Consider the following 16,646-nt stretch of genomic DNA (forward strand, 5'->3'; position numbering starts at 1 on the left):
ATCGGACGTTGTTGAACCGCTATCGTCTCTAATTTTCGGTCCAACCGGCTTAAAACATTTATTACGATGTCTTGACCGAAGGCGTGCCCAACTAAACATCTAAAGCCTAAAGGAATCAGACTAATCCTAGACGGACCAAAGCATCAAACATTCCCTTCTCAAGGCATTAACTAAGCATTTTAATCGATAGACTATGTCAATGTTTAATCGTATGTGCTAAGTCGGAAATAAAGGATTACAATAGCTACACTATTGAAAATTTCTTATCAAAATAAGACGATTTTAATCGACTGAAATAAAATATAATGATTAAAATATATAATTAAAATATAATGACTTTTAGCATAAAACAAACACAAAGATAGAAATCCTAAAATAGTCGGTCCATTTTTCCTTGCCCAAATTCAAACAGATCTCGATTTGACGGCAGAAGTTCAACAAACTATCGGAATCGCTGCAAAACCGGTGCCGAAAATGGCCAGATCCGCCGCGATACCTTTCATTTGCGTAATCCTGTTAACGATCACCGCCTTCTATATGTGTAATGCAGAAGAATCATCCGTCGATTTCGTCAAGAAGACCGTCTCTTCTCACCCCATAGTCATCTTCTCCAAATCGTACTGCCCGTATGTATATTTCATACACCTCGATCTTTTATCTGAATCTTCGTATTTCTATTCGTGAGTTTCGGAAATCCACTGTTAATCTCTCAACTAACAACTTTATTTTGAAAACATCGAACCCCCTATTCTGTCGATAATTTGTATAAACTGTTTGGTAGTTTGAGGTTCATAGCGTACTCTAACCAACCACTTTCATCGAAATTATTCTCTGTAGTTGAACTTGCTTTAACATATAAGTAATATGAATTGTTTGGCTGTTAATTTCTTGTACGAACATGTTATAACATCCTCATGGCTCGTATCAACTAATTTTGTGTCATTATTTTATCGTTTGGCATACATACCACTTTTAATTGATAGAATTTCACGAACGTGTGGGAATTTAGGTGATTGCAGGTGTTTCAATAGCTAGATATCTTCATCTTCTTGTGAACATAATTTACTACTGGAATATGAACTCTTCACTATACATAGTTGGTGTATTAAACCAAAAACCACTTCCATTTATCCATTTCTACTACAAACACTAAAATGGTCTATGTAAATTTGTTTAACCATTTGCTATTTCTTGTTTTTAACAGATACTGTAAAAGGGCTAAAGGTGTATTCAAGGAGTTGAATAAGAAACCTTATGTCATTGAGCTGGATGAGAGAGGTCAGTATTTCATATGATTCTACATTTCAAAACTTTAAATAATGCCAATTTGCATAATGCTTGAGTCTTGAGATGGGTAGGTAATATGTCAAAAATCAAAATCGTATTGTTGTCTAAGAGATTATCACTTATCAGCTTATTAGATTCTCAGATTTCATGCAGCAAATCAATCTTTATTAGACATTATTACTAAAAGAAAATCCAATCAACTAATAGGCTAGGCTAATATATTTGACAATTGTAACCTTACCAAACCACCAACTATTAAATTTGTTTAATCCCATAGATTGACTTCTTTAACCTACAAATTAGACCATCATCATGAATCTTATAATTATGGCAACTGTTTGTGCTCTTTAATCTTACATTCTTTGCAACATTTATGTTTCTTTAAAAGGTTCCAACTTCCAACTTCCAAGTTGAAAGTTACCTTTTTTCCTGTTATTATCTTTGCAAGTTACATGCAGACATTGATTTGGTCTCCAAATTCATATAATTTTTTCTGTTTAAACTAATATAACAAATCAAACATGAGATATTTTATGCCATTTATAGAATTTTTTTTAACAAGATCCATTCTTGTTTTGCAGAGGATGGAGGGAAAATTCAGAATGCTCTAGGTGAGCTTGTTGGGAGGCGTACTGTTCCACAAGTGTTCATTAACGGGAAACATCTTGGAGGTTCAGATGGTAAATTCATATTCATATTAATTAATATAATATTTGAAATTTAAAAAAACATTTACATATCTATAGAACAATATACTAATAAACGATATTTGAATGAAAGATACGGTAAAGTTGAATAAAAAGTAGAATGCTGATGTGACATTATATTTTACTTCTCATGTTGGCTGTGGGACCTGTTGGTGGAAATGTCTGTAATACCCCTATAGAATGTGGTCTAATAAATGTTTGTCATTTTGGTTACTACAGATACTATTGAAGCTTATGAAAGTGGAGAACTAGCTGAGCTTCTTGGTATTTCTTCAAGTCAAAAAACCGACCTTTGAGCCTCAACAACTTGCAATATCTTGAGTGCTTTCTTGATGTTAAGATTAAGTTTTTTAGTTTTTAATTGATCGTTTCTTATAGGTTATGTTAAAATATGTATCACAAAGACTTGTTGTTAAGGACGTTGACCCAAAAAAATTTGGATGCCTATTTTAATTCTATGACTATGTTTCAAGGAATATTTTGTTACAAAAGTAAGTTATATTTTTGTGTTTTTAAATGCGTATTGGGTGTATAAAGAAAACTTATAAAGGTTATTATTGTATATAAAATGTTATAGTTAAGGATTTAAGTATTCACTTACGCAACCAATAGAAAATAATTAAATGCTTCTTTGGCATGGATAAATGTAGGATACTCGGAGCCTATGCAAAATCAATAGAAAATAATAAGATTAGTAAAAATATTAGACGATCAGATTACTAACATGGTGAAATGACTAAAAACATATGGTAAATTATACATAAAAAACATAAAATGAACTACTAGAACCTGAAATTATTTGTGTAGCCTCGTTGAAAAGTGCTAAAAACAAACAAATATCTTCAACTTTTTTCCAATCTTCGTCGCTCGGCAAAGTGGTGTATGAACATTCTCTATCAGCATAATCCTTAAACACCATCTTTAAACTCCAAGGCTGTAGACAACATAGCGTATGTGGCATTCCACCGGGTACTAACATCTAAAATTAAATGCTTCTTTGGCATGGATAATTGCTTTGAAAGATCACTAAAGACAGGTAACCGACCCGGCGAGGCATTTACATGTTTCACACTTTCACGAACATTATGGGTTATATCTATAATTTCAGACAAACCATCTTGAACTAACAAGTTTAATATATGTGCACAACAACGCACATGAAATAACTTCCCACCAACAACAACTTTCTTTTGAAGATTCAAATTTTCAAGTAACTTCCTAGCAACCACATCATTTGTCTTGGCATTGTCAACCGTCAAACTAGCCACCTTACTTTCAATATTCCAATCTTTTAGACATTTGTATAAACAATCATATATACCAACACCTGAATACGGTGGAGGCACATCAACAAAACTCAAAATACATTTGGAATTTTCCATTCTTGAAGTATCTACACTTGTATCAGATGGTGAGTGTGAGTCTATATATCGATCATCGTCAAATAGACATGGCCCAATAAAAGATACATCAGACATCTGCAATGCAATAAAGCATATATCTTAGCACCAAAATGTTAAAAATAAGTAAGAAACATTTTTATCTTCAAATCAAAATTTATTACCTACTGTAGAGTCCCTGTGTGTAAATACCTGTGCAAGAAGCAAGAGAACAGAGAGCTTTATAAAAAAAATCGATTTTATGACATATATGAAAGAAATATAGAAAGGCTATATATTACTACTAACCAAAAGAAGTCGTTTTGAGATAAATAGGAAGTAATGCAAATTGCAGAGAGTGAAAACGACGAACCGATTATGAGGATTTGGAGAAGACGGAGTCGGTAGAAGGGCTTAGGGGACCGATTGTTGACTACAAATTGAGAAGATGCGAACTGTAGCTCAGCAGATTGTGATGATTTAACCAATTGTGAAGGTTTGGAGAACACGAGCAAAAAAGAACACCACCAAAAATATAGGGTTTTCTCATGTATTCTTTGGAGCCAAATATTCCACTTCCTGGAAGTAAATTGGAGCCAAATTTCTTGGAGCTAGAGCCAAATATCTTAGAGCCAGAGCCAAAGACGAAATTAAAAGATTTTTAGATTGGGTTTTTCTACGAATACCCTCTTCTTTTCCAATCTCATCCTGATTTGTTTTTTTATCTTTTTGTTATTTTTTTTTGTTTTTTTCCTATTTTATTTTTTAGTTATTTTTAATTCTTTTTTAATTTATATTATTATTATTATTATATATAACATAAAAGCTTAAAATGTTGGGGAGTCAGTGACTTTTTTTCTCTTTCTTCTGCTGCCCCTGAACTTTACCTTTTCATAAAAAACCCTAATTCTTCTCTTCTTCCCTTTCCTTCTCCGCCTTGCCCCCTCAATACAAATTCGTTCGCTTTTCTCTATTTCCTTAACTTTCCTGCGATGAGCGACTGGTGCTCCGATTCATCGCCCCACCTTCTCACCACCGATTACTGCCCCTGCTCACCTAGACGGTATCGCCGCCTCATCGGCTTCTTCTGCTTCATTCTTCCACCGATCGGTGGGTATTCTGGCTCGATTCTTCCAAAACCCACCGCTTCCACAATAACCAACAAAACGTTTACGTATTCTGTTTCTGCCCTCTCTTTCTTATCTTGCATCTGTGAATTCACCATGACGCATGCCATGTATCATCAATTTGGGAACCAGAAGACGTGGTGCTGTCGTTGATGGATTTATTCCGCCGCCGTCGATGTTTTCCTCCAAACCTCCAGAAATCGCTTGCCAGCGTCGAACTACCAGTGTTCCACCGGTCCACAACCACATCCGTTTATGGGAGAAGCATCAGGTATGCCACCAACTACACGAATCCTAATTGCTTTTCAATTTCACTCGTATAGGTGTGATTTTCTTTCGATTTGGGTTTGATTTAGATTTCCAATTTCACCACTTCTACAATTTGTTTCGGTCTTTGATTTGGTAATTGTTGCAGTATCGTTAGGTTCATGTGAATTCAGGATCAGAAAAAATATTGTATGATTAGAAATGAGAGAGCTTCCACAATACCAACACACTTCTCTCGCCATCGCCCATAACAAACACTAAGCCTTGGTAAGATACTTTAGTAAGTTTATTTCTTTAATTTTTTTCACTTTTGATCATATCTTTCTAACAACATCTGTGTGTAATTTCATAATTTCTCTGCCATTGTGAATTTGATATATGAATCTCCTCTTTGTATAAGCTTTCTTTGCCTAACCGAGACCAAAATACTAATTTCCTTTTAAATTTCTTTGCTTCAATTATATCTTTATGTAATGGTGTTATACACAAATTACATGTAGGTGATTTTTTTTTAGAGTTTCTACTTCGAAGTTTGTCTACCACCTGCTCGATGAAATGCTTAAGAGAAACTTATGTTTTTTTTTTCAATATACCACTATGTTTAGCATTAAAAATGACAGTGAGGTATTGTAACCAGACTATATTTACATAAATTTCCTTTCTTGCTTTTTTTTTTTTTTTGTGGAAAATCACTTTCTTCTATGTATAGTGCTCTACCAGTGGCATGAAATTTGGGGGGATAAAATACTTCAGGAGCTTAACAAGGTTAATACCTTTTATGGGGACAAAAATTTAAAGTCCCTGCAAATGCGAATGAATCGGCAATCAGTTGTTTGTTAAGTTAGTGAATGATATAAGTGAGATTTATTTTGGAAATGTTTAATTTCAGTTTATGCTCAAAGTCTCTAAAGGCTAACTTTTTTCACCAGGTTGTTATTGTTTATATTGATTTGGACAGGTAGGTAAATCCGTAATTTATATCATTAAATGGTTTTTACTCTGTTGGCACAATTTCTAATTTTTGTCTTACCTTTGTTATATAATGTTGTCACTCTATTGTTTAGGCTGTCAATTATATACTTATCTAACAGTATGCTTTTTGGCACATTATGATTTGTTTATTCTTCATTTCTTTGATAGTTTATCTCATAAGTTCAACTTAATAGGTTATTCCTGATTTGACTAATGTTATATACTTATGTAGAATTTATAAGCTGCATTGTTATCTGTTGCTTACTACTATTTGATATTATTTTTATAATTGTGTTTTTTTTGGATACCTTTTCAGCTTTTCATCAAGTTTTTACGTATTTTTTCTTATTGATATCACATAATATGTTACTAATGAAAGTATGTTACTATTTCCTTCTGCAGGTTTTACGATTCATCATGCAACAAAACCCGAAGAAACAATGAAAAAATGATTATCCATGATGACAAGGGACTGCAATTGTTTCTATAAAATCATGGTTTCTGCTTCTTTCAAAATAAACATTCCAAATTACTTTTGGACACAAGAAATAACAATCTATTTTGATGGCAAAATACATAAAAGCTACTATATTTTGGTCTTTTTTGTACACAAGTATATGAATATGATGTTTCCTCAAATCAAATCATTACTCTATCTATCCTCGATCCTCATTACAGTTTTTTTGCTGTTCAAATTGATTTATGAATGGTTAAATCAGTCAACCAAATTCCATTCCGATTTGAACCAAACCAAGTTACAATTTGATTATCAAAACATTTTAATATATATATATATATATATATATATATATATATATATATATATATATATATATATATATATTGAATATAAACAGTTTGAGTTTTGAAGTTTAAATCCATTTTGCAACAACAAAACTAACAAAACAGGGTTGTAATGGTGTGCGTTATTTCATTGCTCGGTTCCCCAAATCAGCTTACATCTCCCCTGAACATTATCTATATTCAGATTCGTTTGTGAAACGAACTATTTCTTCAGCATATTGAAAGCAGATGCTTGAAGATACGTGTAAGATAATAAAAGGATGGTTGTGATGGGTTTTTAAGTTTTGAACACCAACTGCTTGACAAAACTCCTCAATGAAAAATCTGGTCAAGATTATGTTTCTACTTGGTAAACTGTATCATCTATCTCTTCTTTTACATTAAACTTATATTTGTTTCTACCCTGTGAAAAATTTAAGTGGGTGAATTCTTGGATATGCTTATCTAGACAGGATGACTCTATGAAATTAATCGGATGACTATGAAATTAATAACCTTGAATTCATCTTACAACCCTTGGTTATAGGTGGATGTGAACGAGGCTTCCACATACATTGTTATGCAGGTCAAACATGAGTTTTTCCTTCTTCTTTTTTTTTTTTTTTTTGATATTTATCATTTGTAAATATTGCATTTTTTTTCTTTTTTCTTTTTGATGTTAAGGAAAAGATGGAAAATGTGAAATTTTTTATGCATAAGATGAATAGATGTTTTTATGTTTATACTTTATACATTATTTGCCTTCTTTTTGCAGCTATTTGAGATGAAGGTTTGAGTTGCAACTTTTCAGCAGGTAAGAAGAATTTTTTAAGTAAATTGACGAAATTAGAAATGAGCTTTAGTAGCAAAAAAACTAATTATATTATGCCCCTGGTCATTTAAAAGTTTTTTTCAACGTTTTTAATTTTATGTTGTTTTTTAGGTTCATATTTTTGTCGTAGAAAGAAAAATTGATTGATTGTGCAACGCTCTTTGACTTTTAGTGGCAATCGTATACGCTAAAACACATGGTCTCATATTCATCTTATGTTGATGCTATGAGGCGATAATTGATTGTTTGGCTAATAAATATGTCAGAGAGGGTGTTTTTCAGCATGCAATTCGTCAACGATTTCTTGGTTTGCATAAATTTTAAAGCTTTTGTGTCAAAAATAATTTGTATATTCTAAAAGTTTTTTGTTTTATTTTATTGTAGTTTCAGCAGACATAGGCCATGAAATTCACCCCAATTTCATGGAAAAACACTAAAAACACCATTGCACAGAATTGAACAAACGCCTTGTGATAAAGAACTATGCAAACCAAGACAAATGCTAAAACCTAGAGCCTTGCAACTCAGGTGAGACTATATTTTGTAAATTTACAATGATTAATTTTTTTTATTTTTTATTTTTCTAATAAAAAGGATTTATATGTAGGATTTTATGGTAAAGGACGAAGCAATTCATACAAACCATTCATCTTCCAACCACTACAGGTATAATATTTTTTCTATTGTTTATAAATTTGAGCAGGTTTTAACAATTTAAGCAATACATTTTCGTTTCTTTTTCAGTGATAAAGGGTAATTTCGGAATACAAAATTCACCAACGGATTCCATTCCGAAATCCGAATGGCAAAATTACTTCTTTGACAACACTTTTGGAACCGAGTTGAAACCGTAGATAAATTTGAAGATTTTTCAAAATCTTTCATAGACGAGGAAGATGAAGAAGGGAATCTCCCACCCCAGTTTGCACAAACCAGAATGGAATTAACCCCTTTTTGTCAACATCAAATAATCACTAACTCTGTTCAAGAACATGGTGTGGATTTTGGTAAAGCCATTCAAGTACCTTTTATCTCTCAATGCCCAACAGAATATCAAAAACCCAGTCTACCAAATTTGGTAAATTACACAAATACCCCTTAACTATTTTTTTAAAGACTTTGGGCTTATGATAAAGTTTATATCTTCTTACTTTAAAACATGAAAACCTGATTGAGTGTTATTCAAGTGGGTCTGAAGATGATTCTGGGAGAATTTAAACATTACTAAAATGTTGTCTTTACCTTCCACAATCTTTAAATTTTCATTAAATTTGCAGGAAACATTCGGGTTTACTGCAGGATTAGACCTACATTTCATTTAGAACTGACACAAAGAACGTGATTGATTACATTGGAGAAGATAGGTCATTAGTGGTTTTAGAGCCTTTAAAACATCATAAAGATGGAAAAAAGTTGTTTCGAACCGCGTTTTGAGTCCAACCGGTACTCAAGGTAATAATAAAATTCAAACATTTTTCCACAATTAGAACCTTCTGTTGACTAATGTTTTGACTGTTATCAGAGGAGGTTTTTTGCTAACAAGAGAAAAAAAACGAACACAGCGCCAACGACGCGCATGATTCCCTTCTAGTTGTTATAAATGTCGTATAAAATTTTAAAATTCGGACGACATTTTTATTTGTTAATTCTTTTTTAATTTATATATTATTATTATTATTAAATATTTTTTTATATTTTTATATTTATATTATTACTGTTATTATTATTATTATAAACTTCAAACAACATTTTACAAATCGGACATTATAAATTCGAACGACTATATAAAATCGGAATTACAATTGTGTATTGCGTGGTGCATTATACGGATTGAAAACATTTAGTCGAGCACTATACAATGTTTCCCATGCAATCGAATGTTCTGATCTGTATGTACGGAGAAGCCTGGACAAAACATCAGGCACTGGATATGCTCCTTGTAAATCAATAATAATAATAATAATAATAATAATAAACGAATAGTAATATTTCTCAATATGAGAATCTTTTTAAAATCGTTCCAAGTGGTTAGCTTTTCCAACAAAATAATAATAATAATAATAATAATAATAATAATATTATTATTATTATTAAAAGAAAAAACAACAAAAAAAAACAAAAAGGAAAAAAAAAATGATGTCAAATCAAATCTAAAAGTTTGATTAGATTGATGTTAGGAGGTAAAATCAGCTAAGAGGTTACTTATAGCACAACCCTTTTAGATTATATCCATAGTTTGAGAATTTACATAAATAAATATTATACAAAAATACAAAACAATATAAATTAATATACGCACAAATTTAGAATGTGTGGTTCTTTAGCCTTATATTTCCATTTTAATATACTTACGGCAAATTAGAACAATTTTAATTAATTTCAGTTTTAATATATATATATATATATATATATATATATATATATATATATATATATATATATATATATATATATATATATATCCAACCGAACATAAACGAACGTAATTAACGAACAACACCAATGTTCATGTTCGTTCGTTTAACTAAACGAACAAATATTCTTCTTCGTGTTCGTTCATTTATTAAATAAACGAACATAAACGAACTTCCCGCCGAACGTATCACAAACGGTTCGTTGAACGTTCAGTTCGTTTACAGCCCTAACCACATGTAATTTGATTTTTTTTTTTTTGATAAATGTCTTGTTACTCTGACTATGATTTTCAGATGTGTTTAACTATGCTTTCATATATTTTTATTAGTCTGTGTATAAAAAACATATATAAAAAACAATGAAGGATAAAATCAAAATATCAATGTTTTTTTGATATTTTTTCTAATTATATTTTTTTTATTAAAATAGTATGAGTTTTATTAGAATCTACTGAATATTTTTCCAATTATATTTCTGTTAAAAAATAATATAACAAGGATATATAAATAAAACATTAATATAAATATTTCAAACACTAATAAGACTATTTATATATATATATATATATATATATATATATATATATATATATATATATATATATATATATAGAGAGAGAGAGAGAGAGAGGTAGGTTCAAATGTTTCTCACATCTATTGTGTGCTAGAATGTACCAATAAGAATTTAGAATTAATTATATGTATATTAAATGTTATCCATACTTATAATTCATTTTTATGGAAACTAATTAAATTCGTCATTAATGTCAACAATAATATTATTTCAGAATGAATTCATATCTAGAAGAATGAGAGTGTATTCCAGCAGAATGTGAGTGTATTATAGTATAATACACTCCCGTTCTTCATATTCCATACAACTTTATTGTATTTTAAGTGAGCGAGTACTGAAACAAAATACGAACTCATATATAAAAACCTAGATGCGAATTCATTCTGAAAGAATGTTATTGCTGACATTAATGACAGATTTAATTAGTTTCCATAAAAAGAGAACTATAATTATGGATATCATTTAATATACATATAATTATGGAAATCATTTAATATCTATATTTATTTAATTAAATAATTATTTAATTTACTAAATTCCTATTGGTGCATTCTAGCACACAATAAATATAAGAAACAAAATAACTTAGCCCTATATATATATATATATATATATATATATATATATATATATATATATATATATATATATATATATATATATATATATATATATATATATATATATATATATATATACTAGTTTATAACCCGTGGGAACCACAGGTTATAAAATTAATTAAACTTTTATAATAAAAGTTTATAATTATTAATCAATTATTTTAAATAAATTATTAATTAAGAGATATATCAAAATTTTAAAATTATTATAACTTCAAATTTAACATATAATTAGAAAATGTAAATTTGAATTTTGAAATGAGTTGTCTAATATATCTAAATGACACATTACATAATATTAATGAGGAGTTGTATTAGAGTGACACTTGGCAAAAGGATATTAAAACTATTCATATATATATATATATATATATATATATATATATATATATATATATAATCTGAAGGAGCTTAGGAACAGTATACTTTAGATACTTTAGGTTTTTGCCACATTTCTTTAACCATTATGACATTTTTGGTCCTTATGGTAAAAACTTTTACATTTTAGCAATTAGTACACTTTAGACAATTTAGGTTTTTGCCACATTTCTGTAGCCATTTTGATATTTTTGGTCCCTACAGTCAAAACTTTTATATTTTAGCAATAGTATGTTTTTGTGCCTTTAGGTTTTGCCACAAATCTTTAGTGACTTTGACACTTTTCGTCCTTGTGGTCAAAACTTTTATATTTTGGCATAAAAACACAAAAAACCTTCTTTAGACTTTTGCCATCAAATTTTCCAAACTTTGGCAACTTTCACACTATTGCCACAATATTTTTGGATTTTCTCCACCAGTATCCCTTCTTTTGGTTGTTGTACACTTTTGACATCTAAATTTACGGGTAGTCGAATTTCTCTCCTATTTGTGGCCATTTACACTTTCAACACATATCTTTTAAAGTTTGTCGATTTTTTCCATATTACCCCAAAAGCGGGGTAGACGTGAGTTGTTTACTAGTAAGAATAAAAGAAACTTAAATTAAGCACCAATAGGAATACAAAAACACATAATCAAAAGATTACTACTAAAAGCAAAATATACATAATTAGATAAGAAAACAATTATTATCATTATTTTTGGTTGCACTCAGGGGCGGACGTAGGATTTCATAGTAGGGGTTGCACGGGAAAGTCAGGGGGTTGCACAATAGTAGAAAAAAAAAGAATTTCAAAAAATTTTGAAATTTTTTGCATTGCGTCCAGAAAAGTCAAGGGTTACACAGGCCACGGTGTGCCCTATATTAGAACCGCCCCCTGTGACATTGGAGAATTAACAACGAAAAATAAAAAAATTAGAGATATAAGAATCTTAGAAAAATATTCAAAGCATCTTGTGCAAAGTAAGTCCTATCATTTTGCTTTTTGTATTGCTAAGTCCTATCATTTTACATTTTGTATTGCTCCTAGTCGCTTCCAAAATATCATATTCATTTTACAGGGGCGGACGCAAGATTTCATAGTAGGGGTTGCACGAGAAAGTCAAGGGTTGTACGGTAGTAGAAAAAATAAAAATTTCGAAAATTTTCCACTGCGGCCGGAAAATTCAGGGGTTGCCGGTGCCACCTTGGACCCCTAGGTCCGCCCCTTAGACTTCACTTTTTTTTTTGACGATATTGTGATAAATTTTATTGAAAATCTTCACATGTCTTGTTAAATCCTTAAACTTAGACTTCATTTTTTTTTGTCTGATAGGCTTTATAACTGGGTCTATTGCAACCCCTTCGGTCTCTTTCAACCGGGACTAGGTCTATTTCAACCCCTTCGGTCTCTTTCAAACGATATTGGGTATATTTCAACCCATTCGGTCTCTTTCAACCGGTATCGGGTCTATTCACCCTACAACTAGCATATAATCATAACAGTAAGAGTCACAGAGACATCAAGCATAACAGGTAATTGTCACGAAGACAATCATCATTCTACAAACATAATCTAGTGGGCCGGCATTGGTGCCTTTGACCCATGGATATAGCGAAGGAAACTCGCCTCAGTCTGCTGACATTCCAACAGATACTCGATCTACTGGACCATAGAATCCCCGAACTAACCAATCGAATACAATCATGATCAATAATCAGGTCATAACCATAATCGGGACTTAATTCACCAATTCCATAAAGGCCCAACCAAAAGCCCAAAATGCCAACTATCCATCATCACGTCGTGACCAGTCCTTGGTCACGTCGTGAGATCTCACTCGGTCCGATTCCAACTCATCCCGAATCAACTAAGCCAACTCGGACTTGAAAAGTCACCGGAGCTGACCTAACGTTGTGAGAGCCTCCTCCCACGTCGTGAGATCCAAGAAGCTAACCAGAAACAGGATCATTAAACCCTCACGTCGTGAGCTCCAAGTTTCACGTCGTGAGATCAGTCTGAAGCCAAAAGTCCAAATTTTAAGTCCTTAATCCATTAAGCCTTGAACTCTAACTTTCCAAAAGGTCTTATAAATCCATAATGCACTAGAAAGTCAATGATTATAAGACATATATGTCCAATACATGTCTAGATCTCATTTTGGTCAAAAGTTGAAGAAAAGACATCCAACTTTCATGCAAGGTTCCAAAACTCAACCATTCCCTAGATCCGAACTCCATATTACTCTTAAGACCCTAATAACACATAAAGTTTCCAACTTTATGGTTTCCATTTATCAAACTTGCACAACCAAGAGGAAAAGTGGGACAAAACCTAGATCTAGCCTCATATAACAATAAAGGAGGAATCTTTGATACTTGCAATGATACAGAAATAATGTAAGATGATGATGATGAAGATTCCTTGCAATCCTCAACTCAAGATCACATTATTCTTCTTCTTTTCTCATTCTTCCAGCCAAGAAAAGCTCCAAAATGACCAAAGATCAAGCAAGGATGAGGACTAGGGTTTTTATGAGGTGAAAGAGGGTTTGGGGCTGATAAGAAACTCTAAAATGAGTTTAGAGATGCTTAAATACGAAGGAAACCCTAAAATGATCATGCGCTTGGGCTGCATCAGCTCTCACGTCGTGAGCTCCATGTCTCACGTCGTGAGATCAGTCCCGAACAAAACTTTTCATGCAACCCATCTCACGTCGTGAGGCTTTTTTTTTTCCAAAATCCAACCTTTTGACTCTTCGAAACCCTAAATCGATTCATCATGGAAAATAGGTGTTACAACTCTCCCCCGTTAAATTAGATTTTGTCCTCAAAATCACTCCTTACTACCATCCAGAAACGTCAGACATCCTGGGCGTACTCCCACAACCCCAATACTAACTGAGGAGTCGACTCCTACATACAACGGTCTTCTAAGACTATCACCGAACCCAACCTTAACAGGGTTCTCAAATCCTTACGAAGAACAGATCCTTTTCGCACAAGCGTTAACCACCAAAGTATAACCATCACTACTTTTCCCGAAATCTAAAATCCTAAGACCTTGTCTGACTCCCTGACAGACAAACCACTCTGAATCACCGCCAATTCGACTCCACTTCGCACTCCAATCTAAGTATAAACCCTCACAACCCTGGATTATCTTATTGACCCACAATTGCATTTCCATCAAAAACACTTCGCTCGATAACTAGGCGACTCCATGCATGAGTCCCCATCACTAGTACCATCTTGGGCTCATCTTGTTGTACCATTTTTATATTTTTGATACAACTGAGACCTCCCTAGTCTCGTACTTACCTACCAAATAACGATATATCGAAATTCCAACTGGTTGCTGAGGCTGATAGCCTCACACAGTTACACCATGCGACTCCTGAACGAGTGTCTATCTGGCAAGAGCTGCCCTAGCTCGCCTGCCATAATGGCTCCAACAGCCCTCCTAATCCAACCAAAGATAACATAACTAACCATTCATTACTATTAAATTCTTCAATTGAGATCAACGATGACTCCCAACGCAATTCTCAACCCCCTTGCGTCAACCAAGGACATAACTCCCATCTCGAAATCCAAAGATTGACACTTGCATCCTAACCGAAATCCTCCGAGTGTAGGGGGACCTTTCATAGAACTGAAATATAAAATCCTCCACCCACCTCAGAGGCTGGCAGACTCACACATGGTCCCTCCACAAAACTTTGACTAAGAGTGCAACTAATAAGGGCTACTCAAGCCTAACCACCACATGAATGTCATCCAATGGCCCCATAGTCATCTCAATCTAAACGCAACCTGATACTTTGATCAAGCAGATCCTACCAGATCTCACACACACTATCCAATCAAACTGGCCCATCATTGCCTCAGATCCATCAATCCTCCTACTACTAAAGAAATGGACGTTCATCAATGCTATCCTCCTCGACCCATGCGTGCGTTGATATTTCCTCAGTCCAACTGACCACTCGAACCATGGCCTCCCTGATACCGGTGAATGCTACGATCCCGTCGCAGACTTTCAACACTTCCACAACTGCTTATCAATCTGGTGAATGCTACCGCTGGTCTTATAAAACCTCCATATCGCCATGGACCCACCCATGGTCTTATTTTCTGTCTACTATACCAACCATAATCATCATGAGTCGAACCCGCATCCGACTATAACCCAATCAGGTATTCGGGTTATACTTCGAACCCCTAAACCTTCATCAGACAAGAACAGGCAGAGAGGCTCTAATACAACCTTCAACCTAGATCCATCCATATTCCCACGATGCATCACTACTGATGCGCAATGAAACCTGGATATTCACCCTTGTGCAACCTTTACACCAACAATTCTCCCCCACTTGGATTCGACTACGCTCTTCCAATCCACCAAAATTTGATGGATTCGAATCCACCTCTCAACCTTACAATTCAAACTTGTCAACAACCTGTGCTTACAAGAACTAACATTCCATTACTAGCCAACCTTAGCGACCACACACATTCCAAAACCATATGAACACTTTCTAAAATCTCAACGAGCTCAATAATCCCAAGTATTTACCATGATACAACTCCAAATCCTTAAGCCACTTCAGCTCGTGACATAGAACGATAACCCTTGACCGACACGGACGGATGACCAATCCCACTACCCACCTATCGCAAAATTGATGCACTTTATACATCTATATCAAATTCCATTTAAATCCTCTCGACAATGCCAACACCATAACAGACTTGTGCGATTAATTCGTCACTCACTCTCTGGAGTGATGGTTCTCTTCTAATCTTGCCCTACTAACAATAGTAATCGACTCACAGCCTGAGACCAGTCAGCTGACATCCCTCCTGAGTGATACAATCGTTCCTGAATTCCGACTTCGTTGTCCCATATGGGGATAAGCAGTTCCCACAAGATCATTTCCTAAAAGCCCCTGATGCGAGTACCGCACTTGCATCTTGAAGACATGAATTTGACAGATACTTATCCGACACTTGCGTTATGAACAATCCTTTATACCTATCAACCGCGACAAATTTTAACCAACTCGAGTTTCAATATTCGCAAAAACTTGATGACTACTGATCTTACACCCACAATTAAACCTATTCCTCATTGCCTCGAAACCATGCAGAACCCTTACACATTCTGTATACAAACCCGACATGTCTTCCTTGCGGATTCCTTGAATTCTTGTTGATACCACCAAAGATCGGATCGACTGCTGGTCTCCTAAGCAGGTTACCCAATCCTCTTCTAAACACGGCCCACGGTATGCAAAATGGCATAAGAAGATCCTCAGGACTA

The 16,646-nt window shown here is 33.4% G+C and overlaps 1 protein-coding gene and 2 long non-coding RNA genes across 3 annotated transcripts; 2 read left to right on the forward strand and 1 right to left on the reverse strand.

Annotated features, from left to right (window-relative positions):
* Window positions 1–356: 356 nt before the first annotated feature.
* Window positions 357–2,470, forward strand: LOC145133918 (Glutaredoxin family protein). The gene is made up of 4 exons (XM_079068864.1): window positions 357–626; window positions 1,205–1,278; window positions 1,869–1,967; window positions 2,214–2,470. Exons 1-4 carry the CDS (start codon window positions 475–477, stop codon window positions 2,288–2,290), a joined length of 402 nt encoding a protein of 133 aa, XP_078924990.1. The 5' UTR covers window positions 357–474; the 3' UTR covers window positions 2,291–2,470.
* A 257-nt stretch (window positions 2,471–2,727) lies between these two features.
* LOC145133919 (uncharacterized) lies at window positions 2,728–4,037 on the reverse strand. The gene is made up of 3 exons (XR_013718824.1): window positions 3,747–4,037; window positions 3,559–3,586; window positions 2,728–3,472 (listed from the first exon to the last, which is right to left on the reverse strand). It is a non-coding gene; the product is annotated as an uncharacterized LOC145133919 (long non-coding RNA).
* Window positions 4,038–7,870: 3,833 nt separating this feature from the next.
* On the forward strand, window positions 7,871–8,176 carry LOC145129928 (uncharacterized). Its single transcript, XR_013717719.1, has 3 exons — window positions 7,871–7,882; window positions 7,977–8,020; window positions 8,099–8,176. It is a non-coding gene; the product is annotated as an uncharacterized LOC145129928 (long non-coding RNA).
* Window positions 8,177–16,646: the final 8,470 nt, after the last annotated feature.

This window comes from Lactuca virosa, chromosome 8, assembly GCF_052849685.1.
Source record: "Lactuca virosa cultivar CGN04683 chromosome 8, Lactuca_virosa_CGN04683_v6, whole genome shotgun sequence".
NCBI lineage: Eukaryota > Viridiplantae > Streptophyta > Magnoliopsida > Asterales > Asteraceae > Lactuca > Lactuca virosa.

Excerpts from the sequence above, each read along its gene's own strand:
- LOC145133918 (XM_079068864.1), top strand. The coding sequence starts at position 475 with ATGGCCAGATCCGCCGCGATACCTTTCATTTGCGTAATCCTGTTAACG. Across the intron at positions 1,279-1,868 it reads CATTGAGCTGGATGAGAGAG|AGGATGGAGGGAAAATTCAG; the intron begins GTCAGTATTTCA and ends CTTGTTTTGCAG. Across the intron at positions 1,968-2,213 it reads ACATCTTGGAGGTTCAGATG|ATACTATTGAAGCTTATGAA; the intron begins GTAAATTCATAT and ends TGGTTACTACAG.